At 48.3% G+C, this 20,480-nt stretch overlaps 1 protein-coding gene across 5 annotated transcripts in view; it reads right to left on the reverse strand.

Annotated features, from left to right (window-relative positions):
- Positions 1-20,480, reverse strand: part of NUP98 (nucleoporin 98 and 96 precursor) — a 46,612-nt gene that overhangs the window by 11,906 nt on the left and 14,226 nt on the right. For all 5 annotated transcript variants that reach the window (XM_083170581.1, XM_083170578.1, XM_083170580.1 and 2 more), the window contains 9 exons: positions 12,711-12,854; positions 12,257-12,390; positions 11,711-11,898; positions 8,511-8,627; positions 8,055-8,287; positions 7,849-7,962; positions 7,591-7,729; positions 7,325-7,502; positions 6,815-6,982 (listed from right to left, as the gene is read on the reverse strand). In XM_083170581.1, coding sequence (XP_083026707.1) covers positions 6,815-6,982; positions 7,325-7,502; positions 7,591-7,729; positions 7,849-7,962; positions 8,055-8,287; positions 8,511-8,627; positions 11,711-11,898; positions 12,257-12,390; positions 12,711-12,854 — 1,415 coding nt within the window. The remainder of the gene's footprint in view (positions 1-6,814; positions 6,983-7,324; positions 7,503-7,590; positions 7,730-7,848; positions 7,963-8,054; positions 8,288-8,510; positions 8,628-11,710; positions 11,899-12,256; positions 12,391-12,710; positions 12,855-20,480) is intronic.

Genomic DNA, 20,480 nt, shown 5'->3' on the forward strand with positions numbered 1-20,480 from the left:
CCTCTATAGGCACATGGTGAGACACAATGACACGCCTTACTGTACATACTACTACGGCACGGGTGCTCTCACCACTGTCCTCTATAGACACATGGCGAGACACGACACGCCCTACTGTACATACTACTACAGCACGGGTGCTCTCACCACTGTCCTCTATAGGCACATGGTGAGACACAATGACACGCCTTACTGTACATACTACTACGGCACGGGTGCTCTCACCACTGTCCTCTATAGACACATGGCGACACACGACACGCCCTACTGTACATACGATGGCACGGGTGCTCTCACCACTGTCCTCTATAGACACATGGCGAGACACGACACGCCCTACTGTACATACTACTACAGCATGGGTGCTCTCACCACTGTCCTCTATAGACACATGGCGAGACACAATGACACGCCTTACTGTACATACTACTACGGCACGGGTGCTCTCACCACTGTCCTCTTTAGGCACATGGCGAGACACGACACGCCCTACTGTACATACTACTACGGCACGGGTTCTCTCACCACTGTCCTCTATAGACACATGGCGAGACACGACACGCCCTACTGTACATACGAATACGGCACGGGTGCTCTCACCACTGTCCTCTATAGACACATGGTGAGACACAATGACAATTCCCAGATACGCCCTACTGTACATACTACTACGGCACGGGCGCTCTCACCACTGTCCTCTATAGACACATGGTGAGACACGACACGCCCTACTGTACATACGAATACGGCACGGGTTCTCTCACCACTGTCCTCTATAGACACATGGCGAGACACGACACGCCCTACTGTACATACTATGGCACGGGTGCTCTCACCACTGTCCTCTTTAGGCACAAGCATTGTATGCAATGCCCTGTGCAATAGTCCAACAATCCATCACCCCATAGGTTACAGGAGTTCCCAGTTGCTCATATATACAGCTCTGTCCTTATTGATCTGTAGCCAGCCTCACACAACACCCCTGAACATGTATGGGAATTGCCAAGCACCAGAGCAGATGATGGGGTGACAGATGAGCCCGTCCTGAGATCCGCGGGGTGACCGGCCTCGCCCGACTCAGAACGTTGTTATAAAGTCACCGGTCAGTACAGACAGAAATGACGATGCACCAGAGTAACTGCTATAAGAGGGTAGCATCACCTTATCGGAGCATAATCCTCAGACAGATCGCAGTAATCCTGAAGCTGCACAGACACTTTACCATTCACTAAAACTGCCAATATCATTAATATCGGCGGAGCTTCCGGGCAAGCGATGTAGTGCAGACACACTGAACGATATCATTCTGTCCCGCCACCCAGCACCCACACTGAACAGGCAGTAACATTCAGACTGAGGATATGGTTACCGACCTGCGGAACAATACAGTGTGTACACACTAGGTGATCTGCAGGATACATCATTACCTATAGTCATGCAGATTGTTAACGATACATCAAGGGTGTGCACGCATTAACACAATCCTAGCATTTCACATGTTTACACCGTTCAGGTCACAAGAATGACTTGAGCAGAACTACTCCCCCTAGAGCAGGCATGTCCAAACTGTAGCCCTCCAGGTTTTGTGAAACTACACATCCCAGCATGCTTTGCCATAGTTTAAGTATCCCCTAATAGAAAAACTGTGGCAAGGCCTGATGGGACTTGTAGTTTCACAACAGCTGGAGGGCCATAGTTTGGACATGCTTGCCCTAGAGCAGGCCTGGCCAACCTGTGGCTCTCCAGATGTTGTCAAACTACAAATCCCATCATGCCTTGCCACAGTTTTGCTATAAGGGAGTGTTAAAACTGTGGCAAGGCATGCTGGGATTTGTAGTTTCACAACATCTGGAGAACCACAGGTTGGCCTGTCTTGCCCTAGAGCAGGGCTGGGCAACACCAGCCCTCCAGATGTTAATGAACTACACATCCCAGGATGCTTTGCATTAGTTTTGCTATGTGGCCATGCTGAAACTTATGCAAGGCATTCTGGGATGTGTAGTTCATCAACATCTGGAGGGACGGTGTTGCTCAGCCCTGCCCTAGAGGCTCAGATCCACTATTATGTAGACATGGCCGACACCACTTCTCCGCTGTAACATTTCCAGGTGTAGAGGCCATGTATCCCATGCAAAGTGCATGACCTCCAGTTTCCCACCCTTGGTATACACACAGACAGGATTGCAGGATCATTTAGTTACAGCCACGAGTTCTTGGTGGCCCCCTAGTGGTGGGTGTGTCACTACAGTGCATGACCTGACCAGGAAGGGCTTTCTCCACCACAGGAATACATCCCCAGCTAGAGATCTCAACACTAGGGCAGAATGAAATAGTTGAACTTAAGATATTCAAAATCGGCTGGTGTGGAAAAGTTGTGACTTGACCAGAATAAGAAACGTGCAAAAGCGTTTTGCTCTAAAGGGCCCCTTACACTTGTGAGATTTGATCCAATTTGAGTCAATTTATCTGACAAGATCTGCTGTGCCGTCTGACAAAATCTGATGTGTAGGACACAATCCACAATCCTGTGCCATTGGGTATAACCAAGAGATTGAACCTCCTGCACATAGGATAAATCTCGAGTCAATCAGGTTCAATTTGTTGAGACAATAAGTTGACAAGTGTAAGGGGGCCTTTAGTCAATATCTTCTGTTCCGGCAAGACACCTAAAGTTTCACTTTTTAGGTGAAAATAACGATACGTATGAAGAAGCTTCAATCTAGTTATATTATGTCAGGACGTCTGAGAGTGGTTAATTTCCAATTGTAAAGCACAATGGAATATGCTGCGCTATATAAGAAACTGTAAATAATAAAATTAATATACTTTAGCATAGTAAAAAAAAAAGGACCAGCTTGTCCTAGAGCCTTGATGGCTAACCTGGACACGCCAGCTGTTGCTCCTGTGTCACCTGGACACGCCAGCTGTTGCTCCTGTGTCACCTGGACACTCCAGCTGTTGCACCTGTGTCTTCTAATGTCCAACTCTCTACTGAATGCTCCAGTAAGGTCAGTAACAGTGCATTACACTCTGTTATTTATGTGCAGGATTTTATACACTTCTGTTTGTCGTCTTTACTTGTAGAAGTTTATTTTAAACATGAATTGATCTGATAAAAACGGTTTTCCATCCCCTATACTTGGCGCGTGTGTCAGAAGTGCGAGGTGAGCAATTTGGCACTGGGGGAAGAGATACTCATTGGAATTCAACAGTATTACGGGTGTACCAAGAAGCTGCAGCTGCCAATGAGAAATAGTAACAGACCACTATTCAACCAGGGATGGTTTATTGACAGTTCATCATGTCGATATATCCATGAAGATATACTCACTGTCGACAAGTCATACCACAGCCGTATGCTATGCAAAACTTTCACACAGCAACTGTCAGGACAGAACTCTAAAATCAGATGTATTGTGTGTATTGAAAATAATAAGTCTACTGGATATACTAATGAGAGATTGATTCTATCAGTGGTGTCCTGCAGTACATACAGTATATACCAATCACTGTGATAATTACTAGGCAGGATTGATCAGCAATACAGGTTCCCTTTTTCAAATTATTCCAAAAAACCATAGCCTCCAAAACATACTTTATTTTTTTTTGCTAAAAACCTACTAGGCACTACTGGGGAAATAACATGGAACTGCCACTAAAGGTGTGCAAGGATTGCTTGACATTCAAATTCAGTGTCTGAGATAAAAACTGAAACAAAGTTTGTGTTCTAAAACCTTGTTTTATGCACAAATAAAATATATATATTTGTTTGTATTTCAGGTGTTTGTATCTTGAGGTATTTTGCATTTATGTTGTACATTCATTCAACTATAAAAATATTCCAAAATATGGAATAATCCATTATGCAAAATTCTTCTGGTCCCGAGCATTTTGGATAAGGGATACTCAACCAGTACTTTATTTCCTTTTAAGTGCTTACTGACCCAATTTAAACAGTATACCATATATACTCGAGTATAAGCCTACTTTTTCAGAACATTTTTTATGCTGAAAAAGCCCCCCTCGGCTTATACTCAAGTGAGGGTCACACTTGAGTCAATAAGTTTTCCCAGTTCTTTTGTTGTAAAATTAGGTGCCTCGGCTTATATTCGGGTCAACTTATACTCGAGTATATACGGTAATAGTTGACATTAATCACAAGTGGTTTGTATAAAACTGAACTCAAAACACAACATAAAAACACAATAAGAAGACAATACTGTATGTGCAACATCTTTGAAACCTGTTATTTTTTAATCAATGGTCTTGATTTTATTTTTCTAAACATTAGATGCGTTTATTACAGCATATTGCACCTGAACGTATTTAACCGTTAATATATTGGCTAATCTTTTGCATAATTATTTGCTGTAATGCAGCCCATTCATGTTCACAGCATAGGGGATGCAAAACTGTTTTTCAGACCAATTAATGTTTAAAATAAACTGCCACAATAAACAGAAGTGCATAAAATACTGTATCTAAATAACAGAGTGTAATGCATTGTTGCTGAACTTGCTGTAGCATTCAGTACAGAGTTGGACTTAAGACAGAGATGCACTATTCTATTAAGGTTAAACAAAAAAAAGGGATTTACCCTGATATTTTTGCCCCAATTTTTTTTATAGTATATTAATGAACCACTGTAAGACATCCTGACAATGTTAACTAGATTGTAACGTCTTCATAAGTTTCGTTATTTTCATCTAAAAAGCTAAAAACTGTAGGTGTCTTGCCGGAACAGAAGATATGGACTTAGAGCAAACCGCTTTCGCGCGTTTCTTATTCAGGGCAAGTCACACCTTTTCCACACTAGCCGATATTGAATATCTTAATTTTTACTTTTTCACTCCGCCCTACTCAACACAGCTCCCAAGTCTAGTTATGCCCAGGGGCTGCTGCAGGTCCCCACCCACGAGTGGCGATGCAGCTATGGTCCTGGGTGATTGAGCAGCAGCGGTGGGTGTCTGATAGACAACCAGCGCTGCCGCTCTGTCACTGACGGCCAGTCAGTGTAAAAGGAATTTTTTTTTTTTTAAATAATGAAGTTAGGCTGCAAAGTACCAGCCCCTCTAGTGGGTGCATCTGGCTCCTGCCAGCACCCTGAAAAAACTGAGTTCCTAGGTCTGGAGGCGGGGAGGAGCCTGACTGCCTGGAAGGCAGTTGAAGTTCAACCTCTAGGGTGCTGGTGCTCTCTCCCACTACCCATTGTAAAGCCTGTGGCCCCTGACTTCTTCCGAAGTAGAAATAAAAATTCTTGGCAATAAGAATATGTAAGTGGTCAGACCTGTACCGACCGGATACAAGGAGCATTACAGACGTGTGACCGGGGCAGTACTGCCCATATCGCAAAGCTGTTCTGCTGACACACCAATATGAATGGGGGACATCTAATGCATGTTGGACCCAAGCGAGTCACACCGGGGCACCAGCATGAACAAGCACCATGGACGATTGGAATGTGCCGTCTGTACCACATCCTAACATTTATTATTTAAATGAACATTTAGGACAATATAAATAAACCGGTTTGCAAATGGGGACAATGGACAGATAAGTAGCAGCATTAGTTTAATGATAATGATAAATACTCATTTTCATATGCGTCAAATCAAAGAGGGGGGGGGGGGGGGGAGGACTTTACATAGGGAACAGATTACATTACAGTCATAATACAAGAGGTCACTTTGGTGAGATAATAAAAACAGATCACAGCAATCATTTATAAGATCAACGCAGGGGATATCTGCATTTAAAAACTGCATCCATAGACTAATAATTCCCCACATAGCGGGCAGTCCGGCTCCTCCTTGACTCGTGGCCTCATCCAATCCCCATTTAGCAGGCAGTCTGGCTCCTACCTGACTCGTGGCCTCATCCAATCCCCATACTACAGGCAGTCTGGATCCTCCCTGACTCGTGGCCTCATCCAATCCCCATACTACAGGCAGTCTGGCTCCTCCCTGACTCGTGGCCTCATCCAATCCCTATTTAGCAGGCAGTCTGGCTCCTCAACCAATCCCCATACTACAGCCATGCCGGCTCTTCCCAGCCCCACTTAGGGAGCAGCAAGACTCCTATCCTGCCTCATCGCATCCCCAATGTAACGGGCAGTCCAGCTCATCCGTCTTCCAGCCTAGACCCAAAACCATAGCCGGGGGGGTGAAAGCAGTGGAATATTTACGAACGGCAAAAGGTGTTCTAATCAAATCGCTGTCCAACTGATAATCAGGACACTACACAAGTAAAAAATGACTAGTAAAAAAGAAGCCAATGGCCATCTGCAAATACTACTCAAAATACCCACCACTAGGGGTTCATGGTCAAATTGTAACACCCCATACAGCTCAAATGATGGAAATTTCTGTGGATACTCTTTTCACCCTGAGCCCTTTACCTGGGTGATTATCCCATTACTACCTGAAATTTGTGCACCACCCCTTCTCGCCACTGGGTGGCAGTGGTCTGGCTGTACTAATGTTCTGACACTGCACATATTCCTATGCCGTGTTCCAGAGACCTGTAGTATACCCTACAATGGATAACATTAACAAATAGGCTTTATGCCAAATAAACTTTAACCAACACAAGTGTAGCCTGTAGCCCACAAAGTGACCGGAGACTTACACCCAATACAATTCTTACATCAGGGCAGTGACCCGCATTACAGCACTGGGAGCTATGACTTACTCCGCAGTGCGCAGGGAGAACACTACAGGCCCAGCGTACCGGGGGGGCCCAGTGATACTGCGGGGTCTGAACAGCATTCAGTTTGGGCTTAAGGTTTGCAGTCAGTCCCCCTCTCCCCCTCTACCTGTGGTGGAGGGGTAGGTCTCGCATTGAGCGATGCCTGCTGAACAGGTGGCTGTTGCGCCGGAGGAGGCAGAGCTGCAGCTTTAAGCTTCTTCGGTTCGGCGTTGGCGGCTGCATCATTGTCTTCATCTTCGGAATCCTGCAGCCCGTATTTGGAGAAGTGTTTAACCTGCATAAAACCAGAGGACAGCGTTATGGGTTTAGCTGTGAAGTCTACACCAGTGCCTCCACCCTTTCATTTCCTCAACCGGTCATGTTTTCTGGATTTCAGAAAAGTGTAAGCTGGTGAAATAACTACTGACTCGGTAAAAAGGCTCAATCTTTGAGTGTTAGAAATGGGGCAAAGAAAGACCATGTGGCCTCCAGGTACGGTTGTACAACCAGAGACATTCTTCCCTCTAGGCCCCCTCAGCCCTGGTGGACGGTAGCACAGGGTTCGGCCAGCTGGTAGAATCAGGTCAGTCATATTCCTGTATACCGGCTACAGTCGGCGGAGGTCACCCACAAATACCTTAAACACCCAGGATCCAGTGTCTGGGCGATACTCAATGAACTGGGCGTCCTGCTTCCGGGACGCAGCCTCCAGCTTACTCCTATAATTCATTTCAGCCAGACGTTCAGGACTCTTTATCACAGAACGAGTCGTCTTATCCATCGGCCAAACTTCATTCAGGGTCACCTCGGCACATCTAGAAAACCAAGCACAGTTCTATAGGAGGTACGAGATGGCTGTATTACCAAACAAGGAACGGTAGAACCTTCCATCAGAAGCATTACCTGTTCAGACCCTCACCCACTGGGGGCTTGTTTTGATCATCGGTATAAACGATCACCTCCTTGTTCCGTATATGGACAATGTCATCTAGGTTCAAGTTGGTCAGGTCCACCACGCCTTCAAAGAAGATGGAGCCATAGCCTGAAACAGAGAAGGAAAACACAAAAACGATGACGCCGAGAAGGCGCAGGAAACCCCACTGACCGCACGTCCTGGGGTACAACGTAAACTACAGCGGTTATACCATCTGAAGGCCTCACCTCTACGGCCGACGGTGAAGCCATCTACAATACACTGGCCATTCTCATCCACCCGCTTGGCCAGTTCCTCCATGGATGGGACGGTGTAGTAGCCCTCTCTTGCCAGTACAATGCCTGGAAAGGCCCAAACGCCAAGTGTTACAACAGCGGTATAAACAAACACACACAAACATCCCCCAGACATGACTGCGAGTAAGGCCCTATACCTGCCGGGTGGGGTGGGGCATCACTCAGGAATTCCTCATCATTAAACGAGGTCTCCTCCATACTGTTATCGGTCCCATTACGCAGAGTATTGCGCATATTCAGCGCCACAATGGTGTCGTCCATACTGTGCATGTGCTTGTTTTCCTGGCCGGGAAGCGGCAGTTTAGATAACGGGGGCGGGTAGAAGTCATCATTGTCCTCGTCACCATCAGGTTTGTGGTGGTCACTGGCTCTGTAAGACAAGCAGCAGGGATAGAGGACATTAGGCGGTTCTCACACAACAATGGACACGGCACGAAAGTACTTAGATCAGAGGTTCCCAAACGCAGTCCTCAAGACACCCCAGATTACAAGTATATCCATGCGATGCCATGACAACAGATTTTGGGAACCTCGGACTTCCCTGTTAATTAGGATGGAGGGGAGAGGGGTGACGGAGGCCGCACGGTAATTACCTGTCTCCGTTCTCCTGATAACTGGATGGGGAGGACGCTTCATCTGGCTCCACACTCGTAGGGGAGAACATATTGCTGATGTTAAGGTTCTTCAAGACCAGCTTCTTAATGCTCTTCCTGAGGGACAATATTCAGATCAGTGCACATTTAATGGGCCAGGGAGAGACAGAATAAGGACCAGCATACAGACAAGGGGCCAGGGACAGACAGAACAAGGACCAGCATACAGACAAGGGGCCAGGGACAGACAGAACAAGGACCAGCATACAGACAAGGGGCCAGGGAGAGACAGAACAAGGACCAGCATACAGACAAGGGGCCAGGGACAGACAGAACAAGGACCAGCATACAGACAAGGGGCCAGGGACAGACAGAACAAGGACCAGCATACAGACAAGGGGCCAGGGACAGACAGAACAAGCACCAGCATACAGACAAGGGGCCAGGGACAGACAGAATAAGGGCCAGGGACAGACAGAATAAGGACCAGCATACAGACAAGGGGCCAGGGACAGACAGAACAAGGACCAGCATACAGACAAGGGGCCAGGGACAGACAGAATAAGGACCAGCATACAGACAGAACAAGAACCAGCATACAGACAAGGGGCCAGGGACAGACAGAACAAGGACCAGCATACAGACAAGGGGCCAGGGACAGACAGAACAAGGACCAGCATACAGACAAGGGGCCAGGGACAGACAGAACAAGCACCAGCATACAGACAAGGGGCCAGGGACAGACAGAATAAGGACCAGCATACAGACAAGGGGCCAGGGACAGACAGAACAAGGACCAGCATACAGACAAGGGGCCAGGGACAGACAGAATAAGGACCAGCATACAGACAGAACAAGAACCAGCATACAGACAAGGGGCCAGGGACAGACAGAACAAGGACCAGCATACAGACAAGGGGCCAGGGAGAGACAGAACAAGGACCAGCATACAGACAAGGGGCCAGGGACAGACAGAACAAGGACCAGCATACAGACAAGGGGCCAGGGACAGACAGAACAAGGACCAGCATACAGACAAGGGGCCAGGGACAGACAGAACAAGCACCAGCATACAGACAAGGGGCCAGGGACAGACAGAATAAGGGCCAGGGACAGACAGAATAAGGACCAGCATACAGACAAGGGGCCAGGGACAGACAGAACAAGGACCAGCATACAGACAAGGGGCCAGGGACAGACAGAATAAGGACCAGCATACAGACAGAACAAGAACCAGCATACAGACAAGGGGCCAGGGACAGACAGAACAAGGACCAGCATACAGACAAGGGGCCAGGGACAGACAGAACAAGGACCAGCATACAGACAAGGGGCCAGGGACAGACAGAACAAGCACCAGCATACAGACAAGGGGCCAGGGACAGACAGAATAAGGACCAGCATACAGACAAGGGGCCAGGGACAGACAGAACAAGGACCAGCATACAGACAAGGGGCCAGGGACAGACAGAATAAGGACCAGCATACAGACAGAACAAGAACCAGCATACAGACAAGGGGCCAGGGACAGACAGAACAAGGACCAGCATACAGACAAGGGGCCAGGGACAGACAGAACAAGGACCAGCATACAGACAAGGGGCCAGGGACAGACAGAACAAGGACCAGCATACAGACAAGGGGCCAGGGACAGACAGAACAAGGACCAGCATACAGACAAGGGGCCAGGGACAAACCGAATAAGGACCAGCATACAGACAAGGGGCCAGGGACAGACAGAACAAGGACCAGCATACAGACAAGGGGCCAGAGACAGACAGAATAAGGACCAGCATACAGACAAGGGGAGAGGGAGAGAAGGGACAGCCCAGTGTACAAACAGGGGACCAGGCAGAGAAAGAAGACAAACAAGCATACAGGCAAGAGGCCAGGGACAGAGACCAGCGTATAGACAAGGGGCCAGGAAAGGAGAGAAGACAGACCAGATTGCAGGCAAGAGGCCAGGGAGAGAAAGACCAGCGTACCGGTAACAGGCCAAAGAAACATTCATTTATATACACACTGGGCATAGAATTCAGGATATATAAATTAGATATAATAGATTATAAAAATTTAACGAAAATCCCACAATCTGATGAGACACTGAACAGAGTAGTAAGGGAAACCAGCGACACTACATTACAGTCACCGTAAGAGGAGGTGGACAGGGTCACACGGAGCAGAGCGTTCCGTTACAGACCGAGGTAAGGGAAACCAGCAACACTACATTACAGTCACCGTAAGAGGAGGTGGACAGGGTCACACGGAGCAGAGCGTTCCGTTACAGACCGAGGTAAAGGGAACCAGCAACACTACATTACAGTCACCGTAGAAGGTGGTGGTGGAAACGGTCACACGGAGCAGAGCGTTCCCTTACCGACCGAGGTAAGGGAAACCAGCGACACTACATTACAGTCACCGTAAGAGGAGGTGGACAGGGTCACACGGAGCAGAGCGTTCCGTTACAGACCGAGGTAAGGGAAACCAGCAACACTACATTACAGTCACCGTAGAAGGTGGTGGTGGAAACGGTCACACGGAGCAGAGCGTTCCCTTACCGACCGAGGTAAGGGAAACCAGCGACACTACATTACAGTCACCGTAAGAGGAGGTGGACAGGGTCACACGGAGCAGAGCGTTCCGTTACAGACCGAGGTAAGGGAAACCAGCAACACTACATTACAGTCACCGTAAGAGGAGGTGGACAGGGTCACACGGAGCAGAGCGTTCCGTTACAGACCGAGGTAAGGGAAACCAGCAACACTACATTACAGTCACCGTAGAAGGTGGTGGTGGAAACGGTCACACGGAGCAGAGCGTTCCCTTACCGACCGAGGTAAGGGAAACCAGCGACACTACATTACAGTCACCGTAAGAGGAGGTGGACAGGGTCACACGGAGAAGAGCGTTCCGTTACAGACCGAGGTAAAGGAAACCAGCAACACTACATTACAGTCACCGTAGAAGGTGGTGGTGGTGGAAACGGCCACACGGAGCAGAGCGTTCCCTTACAGACCGAGGTAAGGGAAACCAGCGACACTACATTATTGCCACCGTAGGAGGTGGAGGAAAGTGTCACATGGAGCAGAACGCTCCGTTACAGACCAAGGTAAGGGAATAAAGTAAATATAACGTACACAGACCGAACTCCGATCACAGAGAGCCTGAGAAGCCGGCAAAGCAAAACACACAGCACTTACTTTGGCATGAATGTCCCACTGGACAGAGAAGGTTCATCATCGTCCAATCCATCAAACAGCTGGGTTTTTGCTGTTCCTGTGGTCTGCAGAGCTTTGGGGCGCACCTTGGTGGCCGGGCGAGGCGTTAGCTTGTAATGCGTTGGTGTGGTGAGGGCCTTCTGAGCTGCCGGATTGGTGGGCTTCAGGCGCTGAGAAGACAAGGGGCTAGGTGAGTAGATGGTGTACACAGTGTCAGCAATATCCAGCGGCACACAAGGTCTATCCCTGGGTTTATAGCTCCACTCTATATTCAGTACATAGAACCTAGTCCCAGCGCACTGTTATTACATTTCAGGGTACAACAGACACTTCCCTCAAGTCTGGAGCAGGAACTATGAGATAAGAATCTGACGCGCTTCATGGCACGAGCTTATTACTAGTAATTGGAGTTTCACCAGTAACCTGTCCCAACGTATCAGCCGCAAAAGTCATTAACCCCCATCAATGAGGTCTCCGCTTGCTACCCCACAGTCACACAGCACCACAAGTCCCAGCAAGGCTACTAACCTCCTCTTTCTTCTTTGGGTCGGAGATGGGGTTCCTGAAGAGAGGAGAATCCCCATACGGAGAGTATGCCAGAGCATTGATCTGCTGCTGAAGGACCAGCTGCTGGGCAGCTGCAGCACCGGGGTCACTGAGAGCTGAAATGGGTAATGGTCAGAGGGAGATCAGCACCACAGATACAGAACCAATATATTACGGCCTCCCATACATCGGATATAATGGGGCAATGCCGGGGAATCAGGAATATTAACATATTTAAGAACCCTGAATGGAAACAGACAGGCTCAGCAAATCAGACACTTCACATGGTTCATTTCCCCAACAGATTGCTGAATGGCATTTACTGAGGGTCAGGGGAGTAGCCTCCGATGTAGGGGGGACCCTAACACGATTCAGATTATACAGAAAGGGGTCACGAGGACATATAACCGTACAGGATTTAATGGCTGATACTCACCACCTATGCCACCTTGCTGTCCACCAAATCCTAAGCCGGTTGCAGCTGTATTAAACCCAGTTGAACCAAAGGCGGTTGTTCCAAGGGTCCCGCCAAGCTTTGCCTGGTTGTTTCCAAACAGGGACGTCTGGCCGGCGTTCAGCGCTGGTTATAGAAAGAGGTTACAGAGACACTGCAGCTCCATAACGGCACAACGGAATACAGTAATAGTTACACCCTGAGCCAGGGATATGAGGATACAGTGGTATTACACAGTCTGCCATATACAGACCTGACCCATATGTAGTCCTTCTCCAACACAGACTGATTGTGACCTCATGCATAGAGCAGCAATAAACTGAATTTAAGGATACACTCCAAAATATACTGCATCAGAGGCAGCGAAGAGCTGGGAACTAGCAACGATGTGGTCTGATGATAGTAGGTCTTCCAGTCACCCAATTCCTGCTCTAGAAATACTCTGTGGTCGCCCATATGCTGGAGTCTAGGGGCTGTGCCAATTTCCTCTGGCATAAGACTATGTACTCTATACCAGGAGGTTCTCAAACCCAGTCATTGGGATTGTCCAATAGCTCACCCCTATGCGCTCATTACTCTGACATTTAAAAGATCCACAGGTGGAATATGTTCACTTGTGATCCTGTGAGGACACCTGGCAAACATGCCCTGTCTGGGAGGTTCGACCACCTATGGGAGTATATCAATGCAGATGGGGCTGTGGACACCATATCCTCTGATCGCTGCACGACAGGAAAGTCAATGGCGCCCCATAAAATAATAGTAATTGTATCGCAGATAAAACACATTTTCCCTCCTGCAATGAGCTCCCAATGCCGCCTCTTTGTAGGTCACTGCACTTCTCTGGATCCTCTTTTTGACCAAATTCTAACAATGTTTCCATCGGGATAGGTACATCGGGATATAGTGAACTACGTAATAAATGTAATGTAGACACATAAAAAAAAAAAGGTTTCAAGAAAAATATTCCAAATTACTTTTTCAAAGGCCAGCAGTCACACTTCGCCTTGACCCTGTGACGTGCTTGCGGCCAGCTGAGAACCCTTGGGCGCGAGCACGGGACGCTGCAGGAGAACTCCTTATAATACAGATAAGAGCTGCCCGCTGACCGTTCTTGCCACGAGCTGGTAAATTTCTCTTTCTGCGGCTATAGGATTTGTCTTTTTATTTTATAGGAATATTTTTTATTGGAACCTTTGTTTGTTTGTCTCTTCTGGATTAAATTTATTACGTACGTCACTATATCAAATCCTTTTAATTTCTATGCACCTATCCTGATGGAAACATTGTTAGAATTGGTGAAAGGGAAGTAAGTACAGTGACATACAAAGAGGAGACCGCTCATTGGAGGAGGAAAACGGGATGTATTTTTATGGGACACTACATTTACTATTATATTAGGAGGCGCCACTGACTTTCCAGTTGTTCATTTAGTGTCTATGTATCTTGTTTGAGAGGTTAGGGGAATACATCCAGGCATTAAGGTCTCAGGCTGTTTGGAGATACCCACCTTTCTGTTTTTACTATACTTTGATCACTACCCATAACGGAGAGGACACCGACTACAACCCCTCTGCATAAAACCAGCGTCTGTGTGAGCGAAGACTGGACCTGTAGAATACATTACACATCGGGACCGAGGACCAGGAGGCTGCACCATACAGCTGCTCAGCTGAGAACCAGGGCTACTCCAGGAGAAGGCTTCCCTGCTGCAATACAAGCCCAGCGAGGGACTTCTGTAATGCAACCAGCACTGGTCTGCTTAGGGTTCCAGAAGAGTTTAATCTGCGTCTATGGACCTACAGTTGGAGCAGTTTTCATTCATCCCCACAGCGCACCATTCGCCGAGACGGCTCACATTCATTTGCGTTCCATGGTCAGCGAATGGCGCCCTGAGACGGGAAGACCCGATGCGCCGTCGGGATGAATAAAAATGGCTCCATCTGTAATTAATAGGACTTTAGGGCATTAGCCTCATCCAACCAGAAAGAACAATAATAAATTTGGTCTGAACAACCCCCTCCTCATTGAAGACTATTTGAAGTCTCCTCACTCTATAGATAACAGAGCGCTCTTCCTCCAAGGATGCAGAATGTGACGAGCGCTGGTAACACTGGTTTGTGTGTTAGCATGATTGCATCACAGCACTGAGGTCCGCGTCTATTGGTGTGCAGTTTGTATGCTCTCCCCTCAGGGTATATAAGTGTAGGCACCACTGGGGCAGGGATTGACGCGAGTTGTGGAATATGTATGCACTAGAACTGATATTTTGATAGACACATAGGGTGAAATGGAATTGGATGAGAGATTTAGAAAGTGAGAGATTTGGTAAGAAACCTCCCGATTTTTTAAAGTGGCAATCATTTACACTGAAACACCAAACTGGTTTTGCAGTGTAACTGATTGCCACTTTAAAAAACCTGGAGATTTCTTACCAAATCTCTCACTTTCTGAATTTCTCATCCTATTAACTTTCCCCCTTGATTTAAAAGACAAGTACTCAAGTGGAACAAGTCCAATTGCCCTGCTTTAAAAAAAGTTTAAGACCAACTTCCCTAAAGATGGGTACAAACTGGCCAATATATCGGCCTGCAGTGCGAAAGGCTGACCTATCACGATCTTATCTGCTGGTGCATTACCCCAATATGGCCGAATGTCGCTCACAGACATATCAGGCCATCTGACTGTAAGGACTGGGCAAGTACCATGGTGAGTGACATCTAAACACCTGTCCAGTCGCGATGTCAAGCAATAGACCTTTGTGGAAAACAGAAATACAGCCAACAGAGAAGAAGTCTCACGCGAGAGGATTTGGTCTTCCTGCCGGACTACTTTCTGATGCCTGTTAAATCTTTTGAGATCCCTAGGAGACACAGGGCTGAAGCTGGGGTATGGTGATGGACCTGGCACCAAACGGGTCCAATATTTGCCTCCAGGCAACCCAGGCTCCTCCTCTCACTATACCCCATCTGCACCTCAGGCAGCCAGTTATAGTTAGCAAGTCCAAGGTCCATACATCAAAGACAGTGACATAAACACAGAAACCTTAACCTAATGGCAGGCGCTTCAGGGAGGGATCCTGGTGTCTCCTATGGATCCATATAAGCCTGGCAGATAATGGAGCATAGTCAGCAGGCTGGTGTCTGCCTAGACAGTGGCCAACCCTGCTTGCAACTCCCATAGGGCATTCGATCTGGACGTAAATCCGAAGAGCTCTGACTACATCTAGAGACACCAAACTCCTGGTTGCTGTGGAATCTAGCCACCGCCTTTGGGGGGGGGGGGGGGGGAGAGGTTACTAGGCATCTTTGGAAGAACTGCTCTATATGGATGAAAGATCAAAAATGGAGAGCAGCAAGAAAGGGCAGACAGAACTGAAACCAGTCTAGCCGAAGCAAATACCAATAGAAGCAGTTTTCCATGTGAGCCTAGGTAGGTTAACTGACCGCAAAGGTTCGAAGGGAGGAGTTTGTAGAGCCCTCAGTTCCATGAGGCCACATAAGGAGGTTGAATGTGGCAAGAATGTGTGAACATCCTGGAGAAAAGCCAGTTTCCAGCAAGAGGCATCCAGTCAAAGCCAGACATGGTAGGTGCTGACGTAGGCAGGGGCCCTGATTGAGAAGGTCCTGCCTTAGAGGTGGACTGAGTGGAGAGTCTATAGAGGGACCGAGTTTGCGTACAAGACCAGTCTTGTCCAATCAGGGGGCCACCAGGATCATTGTTCCGCCCCCAACTTGCATAGCCCGTCAAGGAGCGATATTGGTGTTAAGCATACATTAGTTTAAACGGCCAAGGAACAGACAGAGTGTGCACTAGTCCAGAACTGGATCTCTGGTCAGACACACATACAGGGGTACCTTGAAGAGGTGGCGAGATGCCATTACATCTATTTCCGTAATGCCCCACTGACGTACCAGAAGATGAACTACGTCCTGATGCAAGGACCACCACTCGTCTGCATGAATTGTCTGGCGACTTAGAAAGTCTGCCTCCCAATTCAGGACCCCCGATATGAGGATTGCTGACAAAGCTGGGAAGATGCGATTTGCCTCTGCCATGGCATCCCTGATTATTTGTGTAGGCAGCAGCTGTTGCATTGTCGGACTGCACTTGAACCAGTTGATCCCGGAGCAACAATTGTGCTTGAGAAGCTCTCAACTCCAGCAGGTTAATGGGTAATTGGATGCCACAGGAGTGTCTAAAGCAGCCCATACACGCTGCGATGCCAGGCTGTCCGTTCTGTGCTTTGAGGTGCGCGCTCCCGCGGCACCTCATCGCACAGTACAAAAAGTATGTGCTTGCACATAATTTTTTGTACTTAGGTTTCATCAAATTGCATCGCATTGCATGCACAACGGATGCACATGCAATGCAATGCGATCCGTGCTATTGAAGCCCACAACGCAGGCCCGCATCGGGACGTGTATGGGCTGCTTAAGACCCTGGAATGTCCGATGACAAGTGACTGAACCCCACCCTCGCAAATTCACATCTGTGGTAAGGAGAATCCAATTCTGGATCCAGAAGGGGCAGCCTTCCTGCAGGTTCTGATTGAGGCGCTACCAAGAAAAGGAAAGTTCTACCTCTGGGAAGGGACTGATCAGCTGGCATCTGATGTGGTGATTGTGCCTCTTCCACTTAGAAAATCTCCCGCTGTAGAGTTTGCGAATGAAATCGGGCATACTCAACCATGTTGAAGGCGGGGACCACCAACCCCAGAACCCTCATACAAGAGTGTATGGATACTCTTCTCTGGCTGAGCAAGCTCCTGATTCCATACTGAAGAGTCCCGAGTAGGTCTGGTTGGCTCTCAAGTGTAGCATGGACTGTGTAGGGCAGGCATGTCCAAACTACGGCCTTCCAGCTGTTGTGAAATTACAATTCCCATCATGCCTTGCCACAGTTTTGCTATTAAGAAATGCTAAAACTATGGCAAGGCATGCTGGGATGTGTAGTTTCAAAACAGCTGGAGGGCCAGAGTTTGGACATGCCTGGTGTAGTGGTTGCAGAAGATTTGGGCCAATTGATGATCCAACCGCGAGTCTGTTGCGGATCTACTACCTGACCCAGGTGGTCCTGTAGTACCTCCAGAGACACGGCCTTAACTAGTAAGTCATCCAAATATGGTAAGATCCTGATGTCTTGTTGCCAGAGGTTGCCCACCATGACTTTAGTGAAAAGACGAGGAGCAGTGGAAAGACCAAATGGCAGTGCTCAAAACCATTTCTATAGCAACCCGAAGGAGCCGCTGATGTTCCGGATAGATGAGGACATGAAGATAGGCATCCTGGGATTTCCAGTGAGGCCATGAAATCCCAGAGTTCCAGAGACTGAATTAAAGAACATAGTTTCTCGATGCAGAAGTCTGGAATTGAGGAATTTCAGGTTGGAGGCTGCCCCTGTAGCCACAATGTTATCCAATTCAGAACCAGAGCCTTCATAAGGCTCGCTTAGTCATTCCAGGAATGGAGCCACAGGGCCCTCCTGTCTGCAACCACAGAGCCAGAAACCTTGGAAGCGAAGGTTGCCTGAATCCAGGGCAGCTTCTTCCCGGTATGACGCAGCTTTCTGAATGTTTACTACTAAGGTAAGCAGTTCATTACTGTGAGTACCGACAGAGAGGCCCCCAGATAAGGCAATGGCACCTGCATGTGAGTCATGATTTCCAGGACATTTACCAGCTTCCTGTCAGTAGGCTCCTTTAGGGATGCAATGTCTGGAATAGGAAGACTGGAGCTTCTAACTTTGCACGCCACACGAGCATCCACCGGAGGAGACGTCTTCCATTTAACCCTGTCCATCGTAGAGGTTAGGCAAATTAAACCGGTGGTTAGGGGGACAAGAGACTTGTCCTCTTTTGGCATGTCAACACTAGACCTTTAAACTAAGGAGTCTGATCGTCTGCTTCCATGGCTAATTCCTCTCTAAACGCACTGACAGAACCTCCACTTCCTCAGGGGACGAAGAAATTTCCACCTCAGAAGAAAGAGAACCGAATTCCTCTACATCCAACCCAGACTATGAGGTGTAAATGGACTGAGGTGGAACCACACTTCTGTAAAGTTCCCCCCTCAACACCTTTACCACGTGACATGTGTTATAGTTCCTGCACGGAAGCAGATAAGGAACTCTCCACCAGAGGTTCCAGCATTGGTGGTGCTGGCACCAGACTGCTGGGGTGGATTGGTAGCCAACCGATCCACTAGCTGCGCCATGACTTGAGTAAGGGAGACAGCCCAAGCCGGCTCCTGACAGGATACTGAGGTAGGGGTAGAACAGCGCGCACATAAGCCATCCTACACATGATCCTGGACAAACCCCAAGCACAAGCTGTGCAGGAGCGCAGCACAGGAGCTCCCACCTCCTTACGGGCTTTACCTCTGATAGACATGGCAGTCTGAGGCAGCAACCCCACGCCTTGCGCAATAAACCGCAAGCGTGTATAAAAATGGGCAGCACAAAGGTGTAAAGCACCGGGAACCCAACAGATGCAGAGTGTACTTAATCCTGTAAGTACACTCTCTGCAATAGCATGGGCAAATAGGCTCAACTGAGCCCTAGGCTGATAGGAGCCAACTGGTGTTACCTGACCTGTAATGGAGGCGAGGCACACGGGGGACAGCGGCCCAAACTCTCCAGAGACTTGCTGCAGGACACCGGGCTAGGCAATAATGGCCGCCCCACACCTGAGAGGGACCAAGCAGTTGTGCGAGCAACTCACACACACAATTGTCAGCGCAGCCCCCCACCCCATTTGAGCGCAATCGAATCGCACGGCGCAGTGTACACATTCAATGTTTTGACTATATAGCACAGATTTGTAGGAGGAGCCCAGGCTCCCGGGAGACAACCAATTAACCTGTTTGGTGCCAGGTCCCTCCCTATACCCCAGCGTCAGCCCCATGTCTCCTGCAGCGAAGAATGAAAAGATGTTGCTGGGTCAGCATTAGGCTGGATTTCTAGTCCTGATTGGGCGGATCCCGGATCCCCCATCACATTGAAGCCTCCTGATAATTTAGGCATACCACCGCTGTGTGAACCAATTGGTTTTTACCTCCGTTACTTCCCACCCTTCACTACAGGACACTGATGAGAAGTCTCAAACCCATGGGGGTCCAAATACACTGCTATAGTACCTGATTGAGGACGATCCCTAACCCCCAAAGGCTGGCACCCGTCACCACCACCATACAACCCTGATGTTTAAGAGGGCCGCCCTCAACTAAAGTGGTCCGCGCTTAAACCAATGAGCGAGTAATGTACTCGCGGGATGGACTAATGACTAACTGTGGAGATGACCGGTTTCCAATTCAAAATCAACCAGGAATCCCCGAATTAAACTGTATAGCGTTCAGCCTCAAAGAAAGGTCCAGACCAACCATCCCAGATGCCTGCAAGGATTGAGGCCAAACACGTCCTCAAGCAGAACCACCACCTGCTGCCAGCACTCAAACAGAAGCACCAAGAAGACCACACACCAAGAGCCATATAGAAGGGGGGTGCCCTGTACTGGTAACGGACAATGTCACCTGACCGTCACATGACAGACGGTAAGTCTGTCCCACTCACATAGGAACACAATGCGCCATATGCAGCAAGTGTTGCACCCCAGCAGTGCCCAAAATAGGGTGCAGGAAGCTACTGTCCAAGTGCTCCAATACAGCTTGTGGAAGCAGCAAGATTGCACTCGTCCCCAGATGGCAGCTGTCTCTGTAGTCTTACAGTCTACAGCAAGACCTAACAGACATGGTC

This window comes from Crinia signifera, chromosome 2, assembly GCF_055691185.1.
Source record: "Crinia signifera chromosome 2, ASM5569118v1, whole genome shotgun sequence".
In the NCBI taxonomy this organism is placed as follows: Eukaryota; Metazoa; Chordata; class Amphibia; order Anura; family Myobatrachidae; genus Crinia; species Crinia signifera.